The sequence below is a fragment of the Drosophila biarmipes genome, chromosome 3L, assembly GCF_025231255.1.
Source record: "Drosophila biarmipes strain raj3 chromosome 3L, RU_DBia_V1.1, whole genome shotgun sequence".
Taxonomy (NCBI): Eukaryota; Metazoa; Arthropoda; class Insecta; order Diptera; family Drosophilidae; genus Drosophila; species Drosophila biarmipes.
This window is the reverse complement of record NC_066613.1, coordinates 17,580,267-17,602,201: the sequence shown is the minus strand read 5'-3', so window position 1 is coordinate 17,602,201 and position 21,935 is coordinate 17,580,267. Positions and strand designations below refer to the sequence as shown.

General features: G+C 41.1%; 1 protein-coding gene across 9 annotated transcripts; it reads right to left on the bottom strand.

Annotated features, from left to right (window-relative positions):
- Positions 1 to 374: 374 nt before the first annotated feature.
- On the bottom strand, positions 375 to 21,933 carry LOC108035049 (PAN2-PAN3 deadenylation complex subunit PAN3). Of its 9 annotated transcripts, none has more exons than XM_044094666.2 (14): positions 21,890 to 21,933; positions 19,593 to 19,987; positions 7,379 to 7,455; positions 6,159 to 6,251; positions 5,211 to 5,786; positions 4,620 to 5,091; positions 4,439 to 4,555; positions 3,862 to 3,982; positions 3,675 to 3,797; positions 3,489 to 3,618; positions 3,284 to 3,420; positions 3,037 to 3,228; positions 2,818 to 2,980; positions 375 to 2,744 (listed from the first exon to the last, which is right to left on the bottom strand). In XM_044094666.2, exons 2-14 carry the CDS (start codon positions 19,624 to 19,626, stop codon positions 2,634 to 2,636), a joined length of 2,346 nt encoding a protein of 781 aa, XP_043950601.1. In that variant the 5' UTR covers positions 19,627 to 19,987; positions 21,890 to 21,933; the 3' UTR covers positions 375 to 2,633. The 9 variants fall into 9 exon arrangements, with proteins under 9 accessions (XP_043950601.1, XP_016965913.1, XP_050742788.1 ...); XM_017110424.3 differs by lacking the exon at positions 21,890 to 21,933 and adding an exon at positions 20,421 to 20,490; XM_050886831.1 differs by lacking the exon at positions 6,159 to 6,251.
- Positions 21,934 to 21,935: the final 2 nt, after the last annotated feature.

Sequence of the window (21,935 nt, the reverse complement as noted above, 5' to 3'; positions counted from 1 at the left end):
TCAGCACGCACTCCATGCGGTAGGCGCTTGAACCGGTTGGGAATTATTCGAGCGGCGAGCGGATGTATTTCGTGAGAAACTGTTGCTCGCTTTTGTGCTGAACCCTCCCCTGAACACACTTGAGCGCGCCTTTTGAAATGAGCTGTGCGCATGCCCTCTTTTTTATCGCTCTTAGCAGCCCTCTTATTCTTTAAATGCCTCTTATATTTTTCGACTTCCTGCTTACCGAGAGATCAAAATATTTAGGAAATTAATAACTTCATTATAATAAAAATATATACGTGTTGTATTATCAGAAAAATATTACTGCTTCCAGAAACGATTTCAAGGCAATGTGATTTAGTCACTCTAAAATATAATGAAAACACGTTGCCTTTAAAAATTTTATTATTTTTTTATTGGTTTTCTCAAAAAGTTTTTTTTACATTTTGTTTTTCGTTTCAATTAAATAATTAGTCTTACGTTGATGTACACAATAATTTAAAAATAAAGTACGCTGTAATCTTGACAAAACGGAAAGAGAGGTAAAAGTACGAGAGTGTAAAAAATGAAGAAAAATATTGTAAAATTTGAGTGGAACTGAATTGCATAACCCATCGGATCTGATTAAATCGAGTTGTCAACAAGTACAAAATTAGTATAAATCACACAAAACTGGTAAACGAACCACAGCATCTACTGATTTGAATATCTTCTTACTCTTTGTATAACACTTAGGATAGAATTGCCAAAATTGGAAACTTTTGCTTAGAGGAATTGTGAGTGGACTCTGTAAAATTGGATCCTTATGATTTGTTACCTTCCCGCACCGTTCATTCGTTGCAACAGAAAAATGATATCAGTATGCAGTTTCCAAGAGTCTCGAAATCAAATTGTACTTAATATGTATTTAAAAGTTCCTTGCTTTCCCATTTCATGTGATTTGGTGGTGGTGCGGAGTAGTTGAAGCCTTTTAGTATCCTTCGATCCAGATCTCGATCTCGATCTCGATCTCTCGACTCAGGCCCGATTTCGATCGGTTTGCGACTTTCGGTTGGGTGATATGCGGCCGCGCAGGCGCAACGCGACTTTTCCTCTGGGATTGGGTATGGAATATAGCGGGCTGTAGGAGTTTTACAACTAGAGACAGACTTTCATTAGCAAAATATTGTACTCGGATGTTCAGCGCGTGCGTGGCAATACACATATATGCATTTCAGATCATTGATCGGCTTGTGAGAGCGTATTTTCCCATGTGGAGCAACACAAATAGTTCGAATGTAGATATTGCGTGTCGCAGACTCTTTCAAAATGGATGTATGTACATATCACGCTGTTGGCCTAGACAACTTCGTTTCGTTTAGATTTTAGTTGTTGCGGTTTCGGTTCCTTTTTCGTTTCGGTTTACAGTTTTTTAGAGTTTTCAGTTTCAGTTTTTCAGTTAGATTTGAGTATCTCGTTGAGCTACTTTCTAGAGTCGCGCTGTGCGTCGCTTTGCATGTTCCATGAACCAACATTTACATTTTCTTTACAAATACATAGTGTTTCTCTTCTCAATACATTTCGTTTTTGTTTTTGTAAACTTTTTAAATTGTATTTAGAAAATTTGTATTTTTTTGTTTGGTTTTTTAAAATATTTTGCTATAAAAAATACACAGTTTGAAAAATAAAAAACGTTTCTCGGTTGTCCTTCCTTGCTCGTCTGCGCCTCCCGCTTTTGCATTCTTTTGCATTTCTCTTGGGTTTTTCAACTTTACCATATCATTTTTTTGGGGTTTTCTGTAGGGGAGAAGAGGCAGGCGATCATTGTCAGACATGCTTTATAAACATTTGATGTGGTTCCTTGTTCACTTTCTTACGATCTCTACGTTTCTCATAATCCTAGCTGCATCCGTCTACTCTGCACTGTATTTATATTTTTTTGTTGTTGCTCAACGATTTTGCTGCACTGTTTTTGCCATTGTTTGTCATTACAGTTATTTATTGTTTTGCAAAATTTTACAATTTTTTTCTTTCGATTTTTTAATACATATTTATAAATACTTTCATCCTCTCTTAGCTCTGTAAAAATAGATCCAGGTTTTCTCGGCTCTTTCGCGTGATTTTTTCCCTTTTTATGTGTTTTTTTTGCATTTTTTTAACAAATTTTTCAAATTTTTTTGCTTTTAAGTTTTTTTTTTCGTTTGTATTGTTTGCATTTTTTTGTATTTTTGCTTTTTTCTTTTTTGGAGAGATTTCGTTTTCAAAAAGTTGTTGTTGGTTTATTTTTTGTGGTTGTGGTTGTTTCTTTTTTGTATTGTTTTAAATGCCTAAAATTTAGTTAGGAGCTAACATAACATTGGATATCGGTTTTCATCTTTTTTTGTTTGTTTTTAGTTTTTTTTTTTGTTGGTTTTACGTTCCTTTTTCGGTTTGGCTTAACAATAAACATCTTCGTATTTTACTTGTTTATGGTTCTCAAAATGTCTTAGTCGTAATGAATGTTTCGCTTAGTGGCTAATCCGTTTAATCGTAGTCGCTTTTTGTGGTCGTGCGGAGGGTGGCTAAGTGAGCTGCGCGTGTTTCCGGAATCAACTATCGGCATCAGAATCAGTTTCCTGCTTGCTGCTTCCCGTTGGCTGTTTCCTGTTTCCTGTCGGTTCCCCTCGAGGTGCTCAGTTGGCCGCACTTGACATCAGTTCGGAGAAGGCGTTCTCCAGACAATTCTTGAGTTCAGCATAGGAGACGATGAGTACCGATTGCTCGTCGCGAGACATCAGTTGCACCTGTAGGATTATAGGCCATTAGCTTTATGAGACCTCTGGGAGCCACAGGCCGCGCTTATCCGACTTTACTTACGCGCTCTATGGAGCCAGCATCCAGCTTGTTGAGGCATTGTACAATGTGTGCGTGATCTAGCCAGGGCCGGCCATCCTCAGTGACGGAATGGAACAAATAATCACGGAATAATTTCAACATGTATCTATCACCAGTCTCGGACCAAGTGCAGTCCAGATTGAAGCTGCAGAAGAGAGGAAGTTTAAGTTGTCTTCTTACACGCATGGCAAGTAAACCTACTCGGGTCGCTCGTTGATGCTGTTTAGTTTGACCAAAATGCGATACAGCCGGCCGTTCTCCATCTCCTTGGCCAGCTCGTCCTCCTGCATATCGATTTGGCTCTGCAGGGCATCCAGTTGTGTATAGAAGCGGGCACCAATCATGGGCATCAGATCGGTCACCGAGCGACGGTTATTCGTGGTGAAGAGGTAACTGCGAATGCCACAGATTAATATTAAAGCAGAGGAACTATAAAGCAGTTACATACACTATAAAGTTTCGCAGATCGGTGGAGTAGTTTCGCGTGACCATATCGATGCTCGACTGGACATTGTCGCGTTGCACGGATTGAAGGCAGCGACAGGCCAAGGCTAATACTAAGCGACCCAGAGCGGTCAGATCGTCCTGAAGGAAATAAAAACAACCTCTTTACGAACAAATCTTATAGATAGAAAAATAAATGAGTATATTACCTGCTGATGCATGTTAACCAGTGCCAAGGGGTTGGCCGCATTCGGATCAAACTGCGTTATGTCCGAGATGCAACAGGAGCTAAACCGAACCCGCTTGCCCGTCACAATGATCTTTGTGGGATCCAGAACCCTGAAAAGAAAGATGCGTAAGTTTCGGACAGTGTGCTATCCCGTGTGATCACTTACTTGCAGGCCAGACCGGCATGGTGGATGGCCTTCAGGCCGGCGGTCAGCTGCATGATGATCGACCAGATGGTGGCCTCCGGCAGCAGTGGTCCATTGCTCGTTCGCTGCATGTTGCTCTTATGACTGCAAAAATCATTTAGCTGTTAGTTAAAAGAAAACAGAAATGGTGCTCAATGAAAAAACCCACCTGAAGGGGCGGGCCTCGCCTTGGAATGGATCAGTGTACCCGTTGGTCTCTGGCGCCGGTGTGAAGTATTTGGCCAGTAATGTTTGCGAGCCGGGATAATAGTCGTACACTAATACTAAAGCTGTGGGTGCCCGATAAACATTATTGACATGGTAATTAGGTTTTCATTCACCTTAAATATCCCAACTTCCTGCTTCAACCTATCAAGTACCACAATATTTTTCGTACGAAATCAAGGTTAACGCTCGCTTTATGACAGATAGCCAAGTTTAGATTTGCGATAATTACACTCTGCTTAGTTAAGATTACGGACTGTGAAGTGCTATGCCATAAATAGCACTAGCAATCGCAATAGATTCCGGGCATGCACAACGTTTATTCTAGAATTACTTTTAGGAAAACAGGGCCACCCTAAGATAGAAATCACCAAACTTATCTAGTAACTCTTTTAACGTGTTTACAACAACCTTCTAACATTACCCCATGATTATAGAGATGACATCGAGTCCTTAATTCCCAGGAGCAGCATTAAAACCACACTTATAGCTAATGGTGCCACAGACCTCGCCCCACTTACAGTTATCACCAAATGCTTTCGTCGTGAACACCTCACGCAATTGTACCACATTCGTGTGCTGCAGCTTCTTCCACATCTCCACCAGCGTCATGCACTTGGTCGACTGCAGGCGGAACCCTAAAAATGCGAATAAAAATAACTTAGTTAGGTCTTTTAAAAGGAAATCCCTACGAGTACCCACCGTGTAACCTGCGCAGACAGTACTTGTAGCCCGTCGTGTTGTGCGTGGCCCGATAAGTGCTGGCGGGGAGCGTGAGCTTGGCGTGCATCGGCTGTGCCGGCGGCTCCAGCGGATACAGCGCATGATAGTTGTCCACCTCCATCGGCAGGGCGTGCTGCGCAGCCTCCGCTGCGTCCATGATCAGGTTGGAGATCTCGTTGCGGGCAAGGATTTCGGAGCGCATCTCGTCGGGCATGAAGAAGGCCGACTCCAACAGCGTCTTCGGCTGCAGGGTGATCACGTTGGAGGACGGTCCCGGATACACATGCCCCGTGTACATCATGGACGGCGGTACGCCCGCGCTCATCGGGGCCACAGCACTGACGCCATGGTGGGCCGGATGCGTTGTGTCCACCACCACGGAGTTGACAACGGGCTGGTTGTTCTGTGCGTTGGCAGTTGGATAGAAGTAGATGGTGCCACCGACGTTCTCCTGCAGATGGGGAAAGAATATAAAATATTAGTCTTATTTAGTTAGGAGAAGAAACAAACCAAAATTTGAAAAGCGAATTCTTCAAATCCATTGTTTGTCTCAACTGGAACTGCACTCACCTGATGCACGCTGGTTGGCAGCGATGTGGGTATGGGCGAGGCTCCGTGGGGCGTCATTCCGTGCGGTGGCGACTTCTCTCCTGGTCCTCCGCCCGAGAGCATTGCTGCCGTGGGTGACTCCTGGCGCAGCATGGCGCTTCGTCCCTTGAGCGGCGTCTGGGCGGACATGTTGCTGACGAATGGAGCGGCGGCGGGATTCGGTGGTGCGCCACTGATCGCAATGGGGGCAGAGGTGGCGGACCCAGCTCCACCGCCCACTGGCGGCGGATGCTGCTGCTGTTTCTGGGGATGCTGCGGCTGCTGTTGCTGTTGTGCGATGCTTACAGTGGCAATTGAGGCGGACTTTTGCAGGGCTAGCATGGAGGCGCCGCCGTTGGCTGTTTTGCTGATGGTCACCGAGGCGGAGGACACCGATGACGTGGAGGAGGGAGCTGCGGCGGCGGCGGCTGCTGCTGCTGCGGCGGCGGCTGTTAACCCATTGACGCCGTTGAGCCCATTACTCATGTGATATGGTTGGTAGAAGTTGGCGGTCGAGCTTATGCGCGTTGGAATGAACTCGGGCGACTGCGGCGTGACCTATGGGGAGTCCATTAAAGAAAAGTTATTAGTAATGATTCTTCAATCCCTATATTTATTTTCTCATTCGGCAAGAGTTACTTCAGGGGATTTTGACTTGTTCTGTATATATTTATTTAAATTTTTAATTATAAACCAGTTAAATACTCAAAACCACCTGTGTAATCTCTGGCCAAATTCAAGAACTAAAAACACACCTGTGAAGAACACACAAATGGACACTTTTATACATTTCGTAGGTTAGGATGGTACTAAACTAACTACTAAAGGGCTAGTATATAAACCTCTACGGTAACATTTACAGGTCTAGCGCATTTCGCGGTTGTCACAGAAAAAACAATGGGAAGGGGAACCAGATATTTACGGCTTTACCTGGGACTTTTTATTTAGGGGCGAATCCAAATTAAGTAGAGAGAACCCGTTATTCAGCCCATAACCGCTCGGTGTGGCGACATTCTGTCGGTTCTGAGATGGACACCAAAAATCGGAGTAGACGGATAGATAGAGATTCAGAGAAATACAAAGAAAACAGTGAGAATAATTCAGTTGTGCTGGGTATTGGAACTTAAGGATAGCAGCAAAATATAAATGGATCATAGGTTATGGATGGGGTTTGCGGGGGTTGTTCAAAATATCTTTAGCCTAAGTGATGTCTGCTAAAAATATTCTACTTCTTCGAGTGTTTGTCTTCGCCCATGCAATCTATTATCTTATCTGAAGTGCCATTTCTATAAAAGACTGGGGAACAAAGTCTTTTCAATTACGTTATTTACTTATTGAAACTTTATATTACTTAGAAAAATGTATAAAAAAATGTAAATGTGTTTTAACTATATAAACTACAAAGAGTTTTGGTCCCCAAGGTCTGACTTCCTGTGTGAATTGGAGTATAATTATTTCATTTAGTTAGCGAGAATGGCACACACGCCGCCATATCTTTAATTCTTAGACCCCCATAACTACAAAATTTCTCAGAATCGCGCATATTTAATATTCGCCATGGTTTTGCAGCCTACACTCATTGAATTGTTCCATTTGATTTGATGATCTTTGAATTGTAAAAGTAAATTAAGCGGCAAATGTCTGCCTAATGCCTTTAATTTCCGTACAGTTTTCCATTAGTACAATTCCCTGGCAATTATGCGGTTCGCACATTAATATTTTATTGTTAATAATTTCCGAGCTTTTCAAGATTCTCGAAACTATATGTGCAAAATACAAAAATCCATGCATAAACACAAATTTATATTTAACGTGCATATACGACTTATATGGCACTTTGTGTGGCAGTGGACCCGAAAATAAAATAAGAAAAGCCGAAAAAAGTCGGTCAAGTGTATATTATGTGCGACCGAGCGTTGAAATTGAAATGGTTCGAGTAAATTGAGTGAAAACAAATAAAGCATAATTAAAAGTACTCGAGCAAACGTGGCCAGCTGTTAACTTGGCCGCCAACAGCTGGTTTCAGTGGGTGGTTTTTCGCCCGGGAGGCTATAATAATAATCTACCCCTTAAACTGTTATCGCTTTGTTTTCGTGGGGGCGGGGGACCGTGATAAGAAAGTTTTGGGTGGCGGGGAGAGCCAAACTTACCATATAAGTAGCGAGTTTACTCTCTGAGGGTATACCATTCGTTGGCGAGAAGAAAATTGGATCCATAGCAGCCGTATCTGGAAAATGGAGCAGAGAAGGGATTACTATAGAGACAGTTGCGTTACACACGATAATTGATTAGAAATCAATTAAACAAACATCAACATGAATACTTTGTGTGTGTGTGGTGTGGTGTTTTTGTGCGATAAGCCTACCCCAGCAGACTATTCCGCACCCCCTAGCCCTCGCTCAGCCGAAATTCTTTACATTTCTTGTTATTTTCCACAGTTATCGATACGACGATAGCGCGCGTAGGCCCCAACATTTTTGGAGTATGCGCAATATGTGTATAGTGTTGTTCTGGTTCTGGGACTCCGGGTCAAAGCAAATGAAAGCCAAGACGCAATTTCTGCGGTAAACAACCGGGCCGACAAACTTAGAATTTAGCAATTCGCACATTTAACAGAAAAAATAATACAGCCGAGTGTATACATAGCATGAATGGTCTGTGTGTGTTTCGGCCAGGTTACTCAGGTGTTAATCACAATACCTTCCTCCTATGTAGTCCACTCGGAAGCAGCGCCGTCGTCATGACTAACCCACGTTCCTATGCTGAATTCTAGTGCTGGCTCTGCTCCAGGAGTTGCCTGATTTCGAACGCCCTCTCCACCGGATATCTGAGTGTTGAATCAATGATAGGCAGACTCGACCCGTCTCGAATGCGAGTGACTCTCGAGTCGCCTTGGCCAAGCACCGAAAGTGAAAAATTCAGTTTCAAAAGCGAAACATTTTATTCGGGGTACGGGGCCAATGCCTCTTGCCAATGTGCGAGGATAAAACAAGTGATATTGGCCTTGAATTCGCCATATAGCCTATACACGAATACGTAAAACCATTTTATATATTTATATGGAGCAGGTTGTATTCGCTGTTCGTGCAATTTCGGGGAGGGAGGCTACGGCCGAGAATGTATTGAATAATTTACTGAATATTAATAGGCCTTATTCGGCGTTTTCGATATTAAATAACTGCCAATGAGTTGTATTGGATGAGCAAGCCTTAAATATGCTTTAATAGTTTTCCCTATTTCCTGTGCTTTGAGAACATTTTATACTCAATTATGATCAATGGGCAATTCTTTGTTTAAACAATGTTCCTGATCTATAACTCAATCGCACATATACATATACGTATACTAGATACGCTAAATATTTATTTTCCCTTATTTCCTGTGCTCAAAGTAAAATTTGAGAACATTTTATTCTCAATTTTTTTTTTATGATGTTTTTTTATTGCCAAGGTTCCTAATCTATAAACCAACCGCAGACATACCCATATTGAATACGATAAATATTTAATTTCCTTATTTCCTATACCTTAAAATACATTTGAGAACATTTTATTCTAGATTTTTCTCTAAGGCACCCTTGGAAATTATTTGCTTTCCTCTAAGGGGTACCAATAATTCGTGGACCCAAAATATTGTTTACAAACTGCGAGATTATTGTTGCTGTTGATGATGATGCTCTGCTCTGGCCATATAAGCAATAATTCGCAGCCTGATTTTATTTATTTGACTTCGAATTGAAAAACAAACACACGAGCGAGCAGAACGCAAACGATTTAATTGAATGCCCACATATGCTAATGGTAATTATTATGTGTGCTTTTATTTATTTATATTTTGTGCACTGGGCACTGGGTAATTAGGGGTATTTGGGGGTGTGGGTGGCGGTACGAATAGGTGGGCGGCGATAACCTGTTAAGGCAGGGCGACAGTTTTAGAACCACAATCAGGTGTTGCCTACGGTTTGGCGGCCAAAAACTTACTTGAACATGGCCAGAACCAAAGTGGTTTTCACTTTACATAAATCGCCAGCCACTGGTTGTTTGTTGGCATGACGTCGGCAGAAAAACTACAAGGCGATGTCTATATTTTAGGGTTTACGTGCAACCAAGCAAGTTTGGCGTTCGGCTACATATACATATGGCCACACATAGAAAACCGATGATTATTGGGCCGTTGCCTTATGCTGCGTTTCGCGGTGAAATGGACAGCTTTAGCTTTGTTTTGCTTCAAAGATCACGAACGCGTTCATGAAAACGCCGCACTCAGATATATACACTCGGCTATATATATTTCGTTGCGTACATATATAGATAGTCACACGTTTGGGGAGCAGGCCAAACAATAACAAAAACCGTGCTGTTACGTCACGTCAAGTGAATATGTAGATGTGGCAGAGCGGTACGGATGGTCTACCATTTGCGTTTACCGTTCACCGCTCACCGCCTACCGCTTACCGCCCAGCTCGGCTCACTCGGCCGCGCTATTATATTCGAAAAGAGGGAGAGCCGCGAAATTGTTTTTGTCTTTGGCCGCCGCAAGTGTAAGTGTAATGAATATGCAAGCGGTGAAAATAACACATCGGATCGGTTCGAAAATCGGGTGAAAATCCCACACCAACAGACCATCGATCGCGCCACGAACCGAGCGGCAGCGCAGCGTTCTCTAAACTGAAAACCCCAGCCGCCTCTTTGCTTTGGGGAAACGCGGCAGCGAGCGACAGAGCACAGTGGTCAAAGGGGTACGAAATCGGGTATAGAATATTTTACTTGGAATCCTTCAACTGCCCCGAATTAAAATTCATAAACGTTTTTCCTTTGTGGTCAACTTTTTTTTTAATCTAAATAATAGATCTTATTTAAACTTCACCTCAAAACTAAGTCTTGGAAATTTCACATAATTTTTCTTTTTTTTTTAAGAAAATGCCAAATGCATCATGTCTCTAGAAAGATGAATAGTTGCTTAGCTTAACTAAATATTCTGTTAATTAATATAGGTGATTTTTGTATGTGAACATTTTAACTCAACCAACTCAACATCTAATAAAAACAAACGGTTCTTATTATTATATTAAAATAGTTTATTTTTGTAAAAGCTAAATTTTCAAGTGTTATTTAGCATCTCACAACTATGAAAGCTTAAAATGATCAGACTCCTAACATATTAGGTTCATCAACATTTATTTCTACCGAGAACATTTGATCCACTGTGCCGAGGGAGCCAACAGAGAGAGGGAGAGAGAGGGGGGGCCAAACCAAGACCAAGAGCGAGTGGGACCGGGCCCCACAGTGCGTGTCAAACTGTGTGACGATGACAGACGAGCGGCGAAGACAAAGTGGGCGTGTGGTGTGGGCTCTGCTCGCTCGTCCGCCCGATTAACTGTACATATGTGGCCACAGCTGCAGTTGTTTTTGTTTTAACATGGCTGCAGATACAGTCAAGCCCTCAAACTTGGTTCTTTTACCAATCGATGATCACTAAACTTAGATGATCAAAACTTTTCTTTCTTAACAATCTGCATGGTAATAATACTTTTATTTCAACCTCGAGAACCTCGACCATTTTTAGATAATATTTTTAGTATTTTTTCAGTAATAAATAAACGTTAAAAACAGTTAAGAAGCTAGTCTATCATTCATTTTCCCCATTAATCTCTCCCTTCATCAAGCGGGGGGCGGTACCCAAGTTTACCTAAAATATTCCCATAATTGTAGTTTGTGTTACTAAATTCCACTGTACTGGGAAAGTTCAAGCTCTGCAGGCACACGCGCCACAGTAAGAACAATGAAAATCCATTGGCGTTGTTTGTTTGTTTGTTTATTTCTCTTACAGCACCGAAGTGCCCACAGTTTGAGAGGCCCCAGCCTCGGTTCCAATGACCCTTAACCCCCCTGCCCCTAGCAGGGGAGTGCATTTCTTATAAAAATTAAGATCTTTTCGGACTTGATAATAACTTAAAAGCTGACTTAAAAACAGATTCATTTGTAAACCACTTTCGTTTTTTTTCCTAACAACAGGTTTACTTTTAAAGGGATTTTACCTAGCGATTATCAACCTTTTTCTTAGATTTTTTACTCATAAAAATTAATATCGTTTCGGAATTGATAAAATAAAGATCAACACTTAATAGGTGGCTTAAAATCGGATTCTTTTTTGTACCGTTTTGATATTTTTGTTCATATTAGGTTTACTTTTAAGGTTTATTTTATAGAACCCTAAGATTATCGAAATTTTTTGACGGTGCATTCATGTGTTAGTCCACCGCCGAAACGAGTATTTTGCGGATTCTAATTATGAGAGTGGGGCGTGCTCGGGGCCTGTAAGCGATCATCTGATAAGTCCACATCCAAACGGGAAGCATTTCGAGGGGCTAAAAGGGGGAGGGTTCACGCACACACGTGGCCATCGCTTCATGGCATGCAAAGCTCCCAGTGTAATAATAATTCACTCGCACACACTTGTAAGTACATTATAAATGAAATATTTATAGCCTAGGCTCTGGCTTCATTATCAGCCCAACCGCAGTGGAACGCCAACACACTCAGATCTGTGTACATAAACAGAGATACCTATGAGGTGCAGATAATCGTAACTCTGGGTACACATCATTTGGCCCCAAGACGATTTCCCGTGAGAGATCCTAACAAATTGATAGAAAACAAATATTAAGGGGCCCAAACCCAGAACTACGAGCCCCCCTTGAAAGTGTCGCTCGAAGTTATACGATAAGGGGACACATCACCTCAAAGGCAAAAAGATAAGAACCCATAAGTCAAGACATTGTCGTTTCTGTAATTGAAAAAATAACAGAGTAGGGAGAGGAGATTCGTTTTAAAAATCGAAGAATGGGTTCTGATAATTACAAGAAAAACTTAGCAATTAGTTTACTATGCCTTTAGCACCTTACATTGCATTGAATAATAGCTTGAGGTTAATTGTGATCAAGTAGGAGATTAACACCATCTAATTACTTCATTGAGGACTGAAAATGTAGTTGGGAGCAAATTGCCTTTAATAATGCAGCAACGTAAAACATTACAGTCGTTAGGCGACTAACGAGTAAATAATGCTCGATGCACTTGAACTCTGAGCTTTACTTTGCCTTTGGGACAGTATTTCCATGTTTATCTGCTGACTTTTGAGTGTCTATGTAGCACTTCAAGTGTGTCAAAACCAATAGTGTTTTACCATCAAAATTTTAGATGGGGGTTTGCAAATTATGACAACGCGACTACATGAGACACCAAAGTTTTACATGCTAAATAGGATCTTGGATAACAATCTTGTATCTATTATTAATACTTATTTGTAGATACATTTCCAGTTATTTTCCCTTTATCTAACATGCTTTAGTTGGAAATTTTCCCACCAGTCTGCTTCCGTGTGGTTTAAGAATAAATTGATTCCTTGGTGGGAACCCATCAGCGATATTGCTCTTCTGGCCGGCTTCTCCTCCAAACCTGGCCAACAGAACCGTAAACCGCTTGTCAATCGCTTTTTACTGCCGATCGCAATCTGAGCTTGATATCGCACAACGCTAACCTCAGAGCGCTGTGAGTTGAGCTGAGCTGTCTTTTTTCTCGTATTTTTTCTTGGCCAACAGACAAGTTTGGTTGGTTTACTGCCAGCGGCAAAAGGCAACGCCGAGCGACAGAAACACGGCGACGGCAGCCAGCAACAGTTTGACCCAATTTCTGGCTGAGCAACAACAGCTGCTTCAATCATAGACGCTTGAGCCGAACAGCTGTGCCAGCGCTTTAGTCGGGGGATGAGGTCGAATCGAGGGGTTTTTCAGGGGCTAGATAATATCCACTGGATATCTATCTTTGCAGCCTAACTCGGACAACACTGGCCAGCAAAAAAGGGGAAAAAGGCAATTGCGAAAGCGAAAACGAAAACGTCCGAAATGTAAATTGTGTGTAAATATGTACACATCGAATTAAGCCTACTCGCTTTATTTTATTTATTCGCCGTTCGTATTCATTTTCGTATGCATGCGATTTCGACAGCGCGAAGTTTTAAATTTTCGAAATGCGGCCAGCGAGTTGACAAAGAAAACGTCGGGGCGGGAAATGGGGGGAGGTGGCAGACAGTAGCGGAAGTTGTAAATGTGAAGCGGGCCGCAAAATGATATGCGGACTGAAAGGGCGCAACAGTCGAGCTTCCCTAATTCAAACAGCTGTCTTTCAAATTGTAAAGAAATCTGGCCATTTATGGGTTATAAAATACCCAAAAAGCTCAAGTTAAACCGAGATAATACTAGGAAACTTTAATATTACTTTAAATTTTAATTTCTTTTGATTAAAATAAAAGTTTTTCATTGTATAGCTTTGTAAATAATCAAAAGAACAACTTATTTTGAGATGTCTCTTGTTGTTTTTAAATTTAATCATAATATCCTTAATAAAAGCTGTTCGAAAGAAGGTTTTTCTAAAGGGGGTAAACGTAGAAAAAACCTAATTCATATTAACAAAAATTTGTATTCCCTAACTTATGAAATTCTTTCAGCATATGACGAAATTTTTAATTTTAAATGTTTAAGTTGTGTCATAAACTATATTTAGAGCTCTGATTATCGCAATATTTTTCTTAGGCAGGAAGTGAGTTTTAAGAAGTTTAGGAAGGGCTGTTATCATAAGATTGTTTTAGGCTGAAACTTGCGTTTTAAAAGTCTGCTAATAGTAGGATATAATAAGACAATTAATATGTTACTCTTATTTTTTATAAAGGTACTTCTTTAGTTGACATTGTTGACATGGAGAAGTTGGAGCCGAGGAAGCTGGCCTGTGGAGATGAAGCACATTGTGAAAGTTCTTCGTGTCAACCTCTACCGCTCCTCCCCCCGTTCGCCCTTCAATTGGACCCTGCTTCCTTGTGGGTCTCAGTTTCAGAGTCAGCACTTGATTGATGCCCCTGAGCGGTGATTGACGGCAGCAGCGACAACACCTTGCCTCGGGGGGTTAACACATGTCGCGCTTTATACTCCGATTCTCAACTGTTTTTTTTTGTTGTTATATTATTTTTATCGCTCCACTTTTCCAGCACGTTAACCGTTAAGACCTCCACACCAGCACTAACACACACCACACAGCCTTTGAAGAGCACTCACACACTCGCATTTGATTATTCCAGAGGCAGGGGCGTAGGTGTCGAAAAAGGGGTCGTGGGTTAAGTTTAGCAGGCGTTTTCGAAAAACCCGCCGTTTGCTTACGTTCGCGACCGCTGCCTAAGAGTGACTAACAAAAAAAAACACACGAAAAGCAAAGCACCGCAATGAGACAGAGAGAGAGAGAGCGAGAGGAGAAACGGAGACTCGGAGAGACGCGAGAAAATAAAGTAAAAAGCAAACACCTCTCGACACAAAAACACGAAGCAAAGTGCAAAAGCAAACAGCCAAGCGCAACAATGCGAGAACAACAAAAACAAACAGCAAAAGAAAAAGGAAAATAAAATCCCCAACGGAGCGAATCAAAACAGCAAAAGGCAAAAGACAAAATACAAGAGTCGCGAGCGCGTGATAACACAGTTTTGGGGCCACTGGGCAGCCCAGATAACTCCGATTATTTCCAGAACAGAAGAAACCGAGAATTGACAATGGAAAATGGGAAGAAACCTCTTGACGGAAATCTCCCAATGCAGATAAAACAAATAATATAGATTTAAAAGTAATTTAATTGATTTTGATTTTGATTTTGATTCGCAGGCTCAAAAGAAGACATTTTGGGCTGCTCCTAAGAGACTAATATGAATATATTATTTACTTGAAACTAGTCGTAATTTGATCTACTCCTATATACCAAGTTGAAAACTAATTATAATTTATAATTAAGAGATTATTTACTTAAGAAAACATTTAGGTTAAAAGCTTTAATTAGATCTGTTCCTGGATTATATTAAATAAAGATGTTAATTAAAAAAAAAAAAAAAAAAATTGATTTTGATAGTCATCAACTCAGCAATAAATTTGTTCTTTATAAGAAGATTTCAAGAAGATTTTGTTGATTTCAAACGGTAAAATACAGTTTATCTTGTATTGTACAGATAGAATTGTGAAAATTTTAGTGCAACTTAACGATAAAAAACATCAAAATTATAAAATAGTTTTCTCTTTCAAAGAAGATTTTAAAATATATGTAGGAAATTTTTGTTTAAACAAATCTACATAGATACGTATCATATTTTACTTAAACATTCACCATACATTAGCTAACAAGGGACAAATAATCTTAAACTCATTTATTCCTTCTCAAACCCAATATATTGTAGTTTAAAGCAAGTCTAATGGTATCTGGAAGCTGTGGCATACATCTCCATATGGCGTCGCATAGAGAAAGTCATAGAGACTTACGCAGAATCCAGCCTGGCCAAAACCCCCCCTCCAATTTGCATATTACGCACCGGAAATCCGTGCTGTTGGCCAGCATGGAACTGAAGATAATGACCCCGAGACCACAGGCAATAAAGCTGGCCGACATTCGCCGCTCCTCTCCACAGATGGCCATATTGTTCGGCACGTGTCCGGACCACGCACTTGGCCAAATTGCTTTATGGCCACTAGACTGAGGGCCCGACGGCGTATTTACGAGATATTCGAGGGATATATGCCATTATAATGGCAGGGAAATGCGAAATGCGGAATGGGAAATGGGCGGAACACCCCGGCGTATGAGTAATGCGTGTGTGCACCACATTTTTGGCCCAAGGGCGCAATGTGATTTTTGGCAAGCCAAGTGGCGAATGCGAAATTAAATAGTCAAGGGGACAGAAAGAGGGAAAGGCGGCGAAAGGAGAAAGGCGAGGAACACCCTGCTGGTGTCATTATTAGCCGCTTTTGCCAAAAAAAACAAAGGCGAAATGCGAAAATATGCAAAAGAATGATGCGTGCCAAGAAGAGAATGTGTTGCATACTTTCTTGCGCGGCGCCTTGGAATTTCGCGGGGAAATTGAAAACAAAAGGAAAACCTAGTGTAAAAGCTGCTGCACAAACAAAAGTGACGGGCATGGCACATTAGCGACGTCGACTTGTCTGCAATATCGCTCGAAACGCGATAATTAGATTATGGCTCACAAAGCAAGCGAGGCGATTACCATAAAGGGGGATTTTCACGCTGAAATCGCGATAATTCCGCCATGTGATACTTAATTGCAGCCCTAATCACGAAATCCTGTCGTCGAGATTATCTTTACGACATGCAAGCCCAAGGACACACAAGTTGGCTTTAGAAAAGCCGTTCAAGCAAATACCTCGTAACAGTTGGTCCTGAAAAGCCAAATGATGATGATATCCTTAAGTAATGGATTAAAGCCGCAAAAAGAAAGATATATAGAAGTTCTTCTGCTCCTCAGCTTTCTTACAGTGCAAAAACTTCCCCACAAACTTTGCCCTACAGCCCACAATCAATAAATTCCCCATTTTATTAAATCTCCCATGCTTATTTTTGTTTTGATTATCGTGACTAGATACCATTGTTAAAAACAATGACACCAAAACCGAGTCAGATGTAAAAAAGAAAAGCTGGCTGGCTGAAAATAAAACTGGTACATAATATAAGCATGTAAATCCCATTCCAGAGAATAATAAACCCAAATTAAGCGATACAAACAACGCAGATTGAAGGAACGCCGAGGAAATAGTTGTTTGCAAGCCATTTCCGTGAAATTTTGTAAATAAAATGGGAAGGGGGCGGCATAACCAATCGATAGTAATGTTTTTTTGCAGCTTTTATAGTTTGCCAGACTCTGGCACATTTTCCCCGCTATTTTCGATACAGTTTTCATGCCTCGTGCACTTGTCGCACAATAAAAGGCGGAAGAACAAAAGCAAAACCTTTCACATATCGTTGGACAATAAAAAGTTGATAGAAATAAAATGAAGTTTGTCTGGGTTTTTTTGTTGCTGAGATGAATTGACTTGGGGGGGCGGCACTTTTCGAGGAGGCTTTTAGTTGGTGCGTCAATAAAGTTGAGCAAAAATATTTGCACAGCGCTGGAACGACAAACAAACGGCGCTTTTCCTTTGTTGCTCGCTGTTTTATGGGCCATAAACAAAGGCCCAAATTGAATGTTTAGCGATTGAGGCCCGCAGAGAGATGGTGGAACTGGCCAACAGCTGGTCTGGAGACCCCATTAAAGATGACCATATACACGGAACCAGTTGCTCGCCGGTTTTTCACTGGGAACCAAACGTTCTAACGTCACGAGAGGGCCCAGAAAAATGGTTGAAATGACGGCCACAAATCGTGAAGCAATACGTTTCAATGCCCTTAACTGTCAGCCATTAGGTTTATATAAAAATTAAATACATATGGGTGTTTAAGGTGCGTAACATTGCCAAATTGGCTTAATAAAACACGGCACCTGCAATATGTTTATGATGAAAAGTCAAGAAAAATCACAAGAAAATCTACTCTTAATAGTCTAAAGTAAGGGATTTTCAGATCATATTGCACTTGTATCTTTTCCGGTTTTTAGCAAGGTGTATCCCTCTGTTTTTTTGGCAAAAACGAATACAGACAGATTAGAGTCCAGAGCTCAAGATCTCCAATTTCGTCTGAGCCTCTCTTGTTTACGCAAAAAACAAACCGAAACAGTTCGGGGGGCGAGCGGCGGAAAAAGGAGGCGACTTGGCAAACCAGTTTTCAATTGCACCCGACCAGAACGGAGCTCGTCGGGAGGGGAGGAGAAGGAAAACAGTGAGTGGTAGGGCCATCATCAACAGGTAACCCAGTGCACCTACAGACAACGCCGCACCATCCAGAAGTGGCCGTCACCATGGTGCCTTGGTATCATCGTATCACCGGAGTCAATGTGTTTCCGTCAGCTGCCGTTGGCCCCAGCCTGCGAGGAGCTGCCATTGTTGATGCGGCGCAGTTCTGGTTGCCTGTTGTTTTGACGCCACCGAAGAGTTGATCGGGCTGAATTTTCGGCTCTGCAAACGGGTTTAGGTGCGCATCCACATCCATCCAGCCCAGACAACCCCCTCTCCAGTGCATTTTCTCAGGCCATCCCATTGTCTTTGTACCCTTGCAGAAGGCAGGGTGATTTCCATTTGGACTATATGGGTTTCAGGATACAGATTTAAGGATAAGTCAAGTTACTTTTGAGTATCGTATATGTTATTCTTAGTATAAATTGTGATATAAAATTTGTGTGTAACTCAGTTTTCTCTAGGATTGGCCTTTTATAACCTCTTATTAAGAACATAAATCGTTTAATCATATCATAAATAAGTTTCAATTCAGGTTAGTTCATCTCTTAACATATTATAGTAATAACATTATGTGACAAAGTGGGAAATCCTGTGGGTTCCATGAGATCACTGTATCGCAATACATTATTACAGTATTATTGAGATCATTTTGCACTACACTATCCTAAAGAGTATCAGCGCCTGTAGGAAACCCTCCTTCATTGTCTTATTGTTTTGGTTTTGGCAAGGGCAGGGAATCGAGGAAGTGGTTTTTCCTGCCGTACCTGTTCGAGTTTCCCTATTTCGGCCTCTGTGCCTGCCCGCCGCACTCGCAGGACAAAGAAAATGCAAGAGAATGCCGAGTGTGGAACTTGTTCCTGATCCCAGAGGGGTAGCCAGGAGCAGAAACTGGGAACCCGAGAGTTTCCAGGAACAAAAGGGCACCAAGGAACAGCGATAATCGATGGCATCGGAGCGAGGAATGCACGTAATTAAAGGGAAGTGGATAGATGGATTGTTCTGGGGTAGATTGATTACGAGCCGGGATTCTCTGCCAGAGCTCCTTACGCCGTCCCTGTGGCCACCGTCATCCATCGCCTCCTTTGTGCCTTGGTCACGTCCATGTAATTGCCAATAATCACAATATGCGCGTCGGTAGGAAAATTCAATTTACATGCCGCCAGTGGAGCGAATAAAGCCAGAGAGCGGCAGAGAATTGAATTACAGGATGACCCCGGTGAGAACGCTTATGAAATATGCCAAAGGTGACTTTCAATTAAATGGCACCCAGGCAGGGGCGCGCCAAGGACTTGAGGAAGGGGTGAAGAAAGCAGGGAATAGCGCTGGTACTTTATAAATATCAAACAAAAATTATGAATTCTTTAATAAAACAAAATATTTGTTAAAATTTGTTATAGCAATTTAAAATGTTTTGCGTATTAATGTTTTTTAAGTGGTTATGTATTTATAGGTCAAGATTAATATAAAAAAGTCAAAAGCCTGTCTTAAAAAATTCTAAATTGAAACTGCCTTTAATAGTAATAGCTAGCGGCGGGGGGCAGAGGACCCCCAAAAACCGACACCCCTCTGCCCGCGCCCCTGCCACCAGCTGTGCCGCTCTCCTTCGTTCCCTGTGTTTGCTGTCTTTGATTTCTTTGCTTGGCTTTGTTTTTGCTTACCTGCCGGGAAGAAATTGTTCAAGAACGTTGACATTTTTCTCTCTCGCTCCCGCCTTCACCTCTTCCGCTTTCCTTCTCCTTCGCTACGCTTTGTTTTTGTTTTCGTTACACCAATGCACTGAGTAAAAAAAACGTTTTCTTGTTTTCGCTTCTTTTTTCGTTTTCTTTTTTTTCGATTTTTTTCAGTTCTTTTTAATTATTTTGTAGAAAATATTGAAACAAAAATTTAAATAATACATACAATCCGCGCTTAACTGCTAAATTTCACATTACACATTTTCACATCGTACGTTTCAAATATATTAATTATTTATTTATTTTTTTAGCTTTTCACGAAAGTTTTTTGCTGTTGAAGTGCATTTTCGGGCAAATGATTAGCAATTGAGGCGCGTCGACTGGAAAAGGCGGAGAAGAGAAGAATATTTGATATTAAAATTAAAACAAATAGCGGTAAATGGGAATGTTTGTGCGAAAAGGTGGGCAAAACGAGAATGCCCAAGAGCAACAGTGAGTGGGAGTGAGAGGGCTGCAGAGCTGGGATTTCATTTAATTTTCCAGTGTGTGTGGTTGTGTGGGTGTTTGGGGACGCTTTTTCACACATATACAGACAGAATTGCGCGCATATTTGTTTTACATTTTCCACACTTTTTTTTCGCGGAGTCGAGTACTCCTCATATTTTTAGAGTTTTATATTTAACACAAGTCAAAAACACATACACACTGAACCTAAGCCAACATATTTAGGGGGGAAAACCTTGCTCTCGGTCTGGCATTTAATCAGTTTGGTGCTTTGCTCCAATGGAGTTGTTATATACACTTTTTCATTACCATTTCCTAACCGTTTTTTGCAAATAAGAAAAACGCAACACACACCGCGCGATTGGCGCTGCACGAATGAAGAAAACGCAAAGAAGATCCCACAGCCAAGCCAAATGGAGTCCACAAACGACCCCCGAGTGGCGTGTGCCTGTGTGTGTGTGCACAGGAGCTCGAGTGAAAACAACAACAATGGCCAGCTGTGTGTGCAACACAGTGGATGTGGAACCCATTGGAGGAGTGGTGGGAAAATGTGCGCACTCAAGGGGTTACATGGGTTTTACAGCATCTAGGAAGCATTAAATGCAATCTATGCTGAATAAACTGTTGTTAAATGTTACAGATGATTTACTGTGCATTTGGAAAATATATATTTTTACCAGAAAATATTAAAATATTAGTTTAATATATAATACTAATAGTTAGATGTATAACATAAAAATAAAATATTTTAATATTATAAAGCAAAAAAAAGTACATTTTAGAGGCCCTATTTTAAGTTATATATTTAAAAATATTGAAAAAACAGTTTTGAAAATATGATTCTCATTTTTAAACTAATCATTTTTTTATAATATATAATAAACACATCTTTGAAACTGCTTAGCCCATGCAACTCCCTATGTGGCCAGGATATTTTGCAGAAGCCCTAGCAATTGGCGTTGTTATACACACAGGCATACATACATACACACGCTTGTACATATGTGTTTGGCTAGGGGGAGTTCAACAGGACCCAACAGCTGGCCACAGGTTGCATTCCACATAGAGAAATGTAAGACCCGAGCCCCAAATGAGGTCCACACTCCAGCCATATTTGTGGAACGCGACAAACAGCTGGCTTGGCGAGGGAGAGGAGGAAGAGCCAAAAGGGAAGAGAATGTGGAGGTAAGAGTAAAGGTAAAACATATAATATACAAAATAAAGAAATATTACACTTTTAATGAAAACTGATGGAAATACATATAAGGCCAAATCACTCAAAAAAAATAATTTCAAACTATAGGCTTCTCTTTTAAATAAACTTTGTCCTCTTTCTGATATTTATTTCTTTTTAATAATAAGTAATTTTGGCCAAACAAGTATACTTTGAGTTAAATGTTCTTTTTAAAGCCATCTCTACCACCATTTTCTTAAAACGCAATTTGTCCAAAACACTGGTATTTAGACCAAACAAATAGCAACTTTTTACTCTTCATTTTTAACAAACAAAAGTTTATGTTTTTTGTTGTCTTTTTTGTTATTGTTTTAATAGCTGCCGCTGTTGCACACACACACACACTCAAGCAAACACAACGATGCCACACACACCGACGCGGTACCGAGTTTCTGCACAAAAAATGCGCTTTTTCGCTGAGGAACGTGCGGCTTCTGTGCATTTACCGCCCACTCACAATTCGCACGAGGTTACTCAAACAATTCATTTAATCCAGCCCTTTTTCTGCACAATTTACACAAAATCAAAATAATTTATTTCTTACATGTTAATCTATCGATAGGCCTCTTCTTCTTCGATTTCCGGCGGCG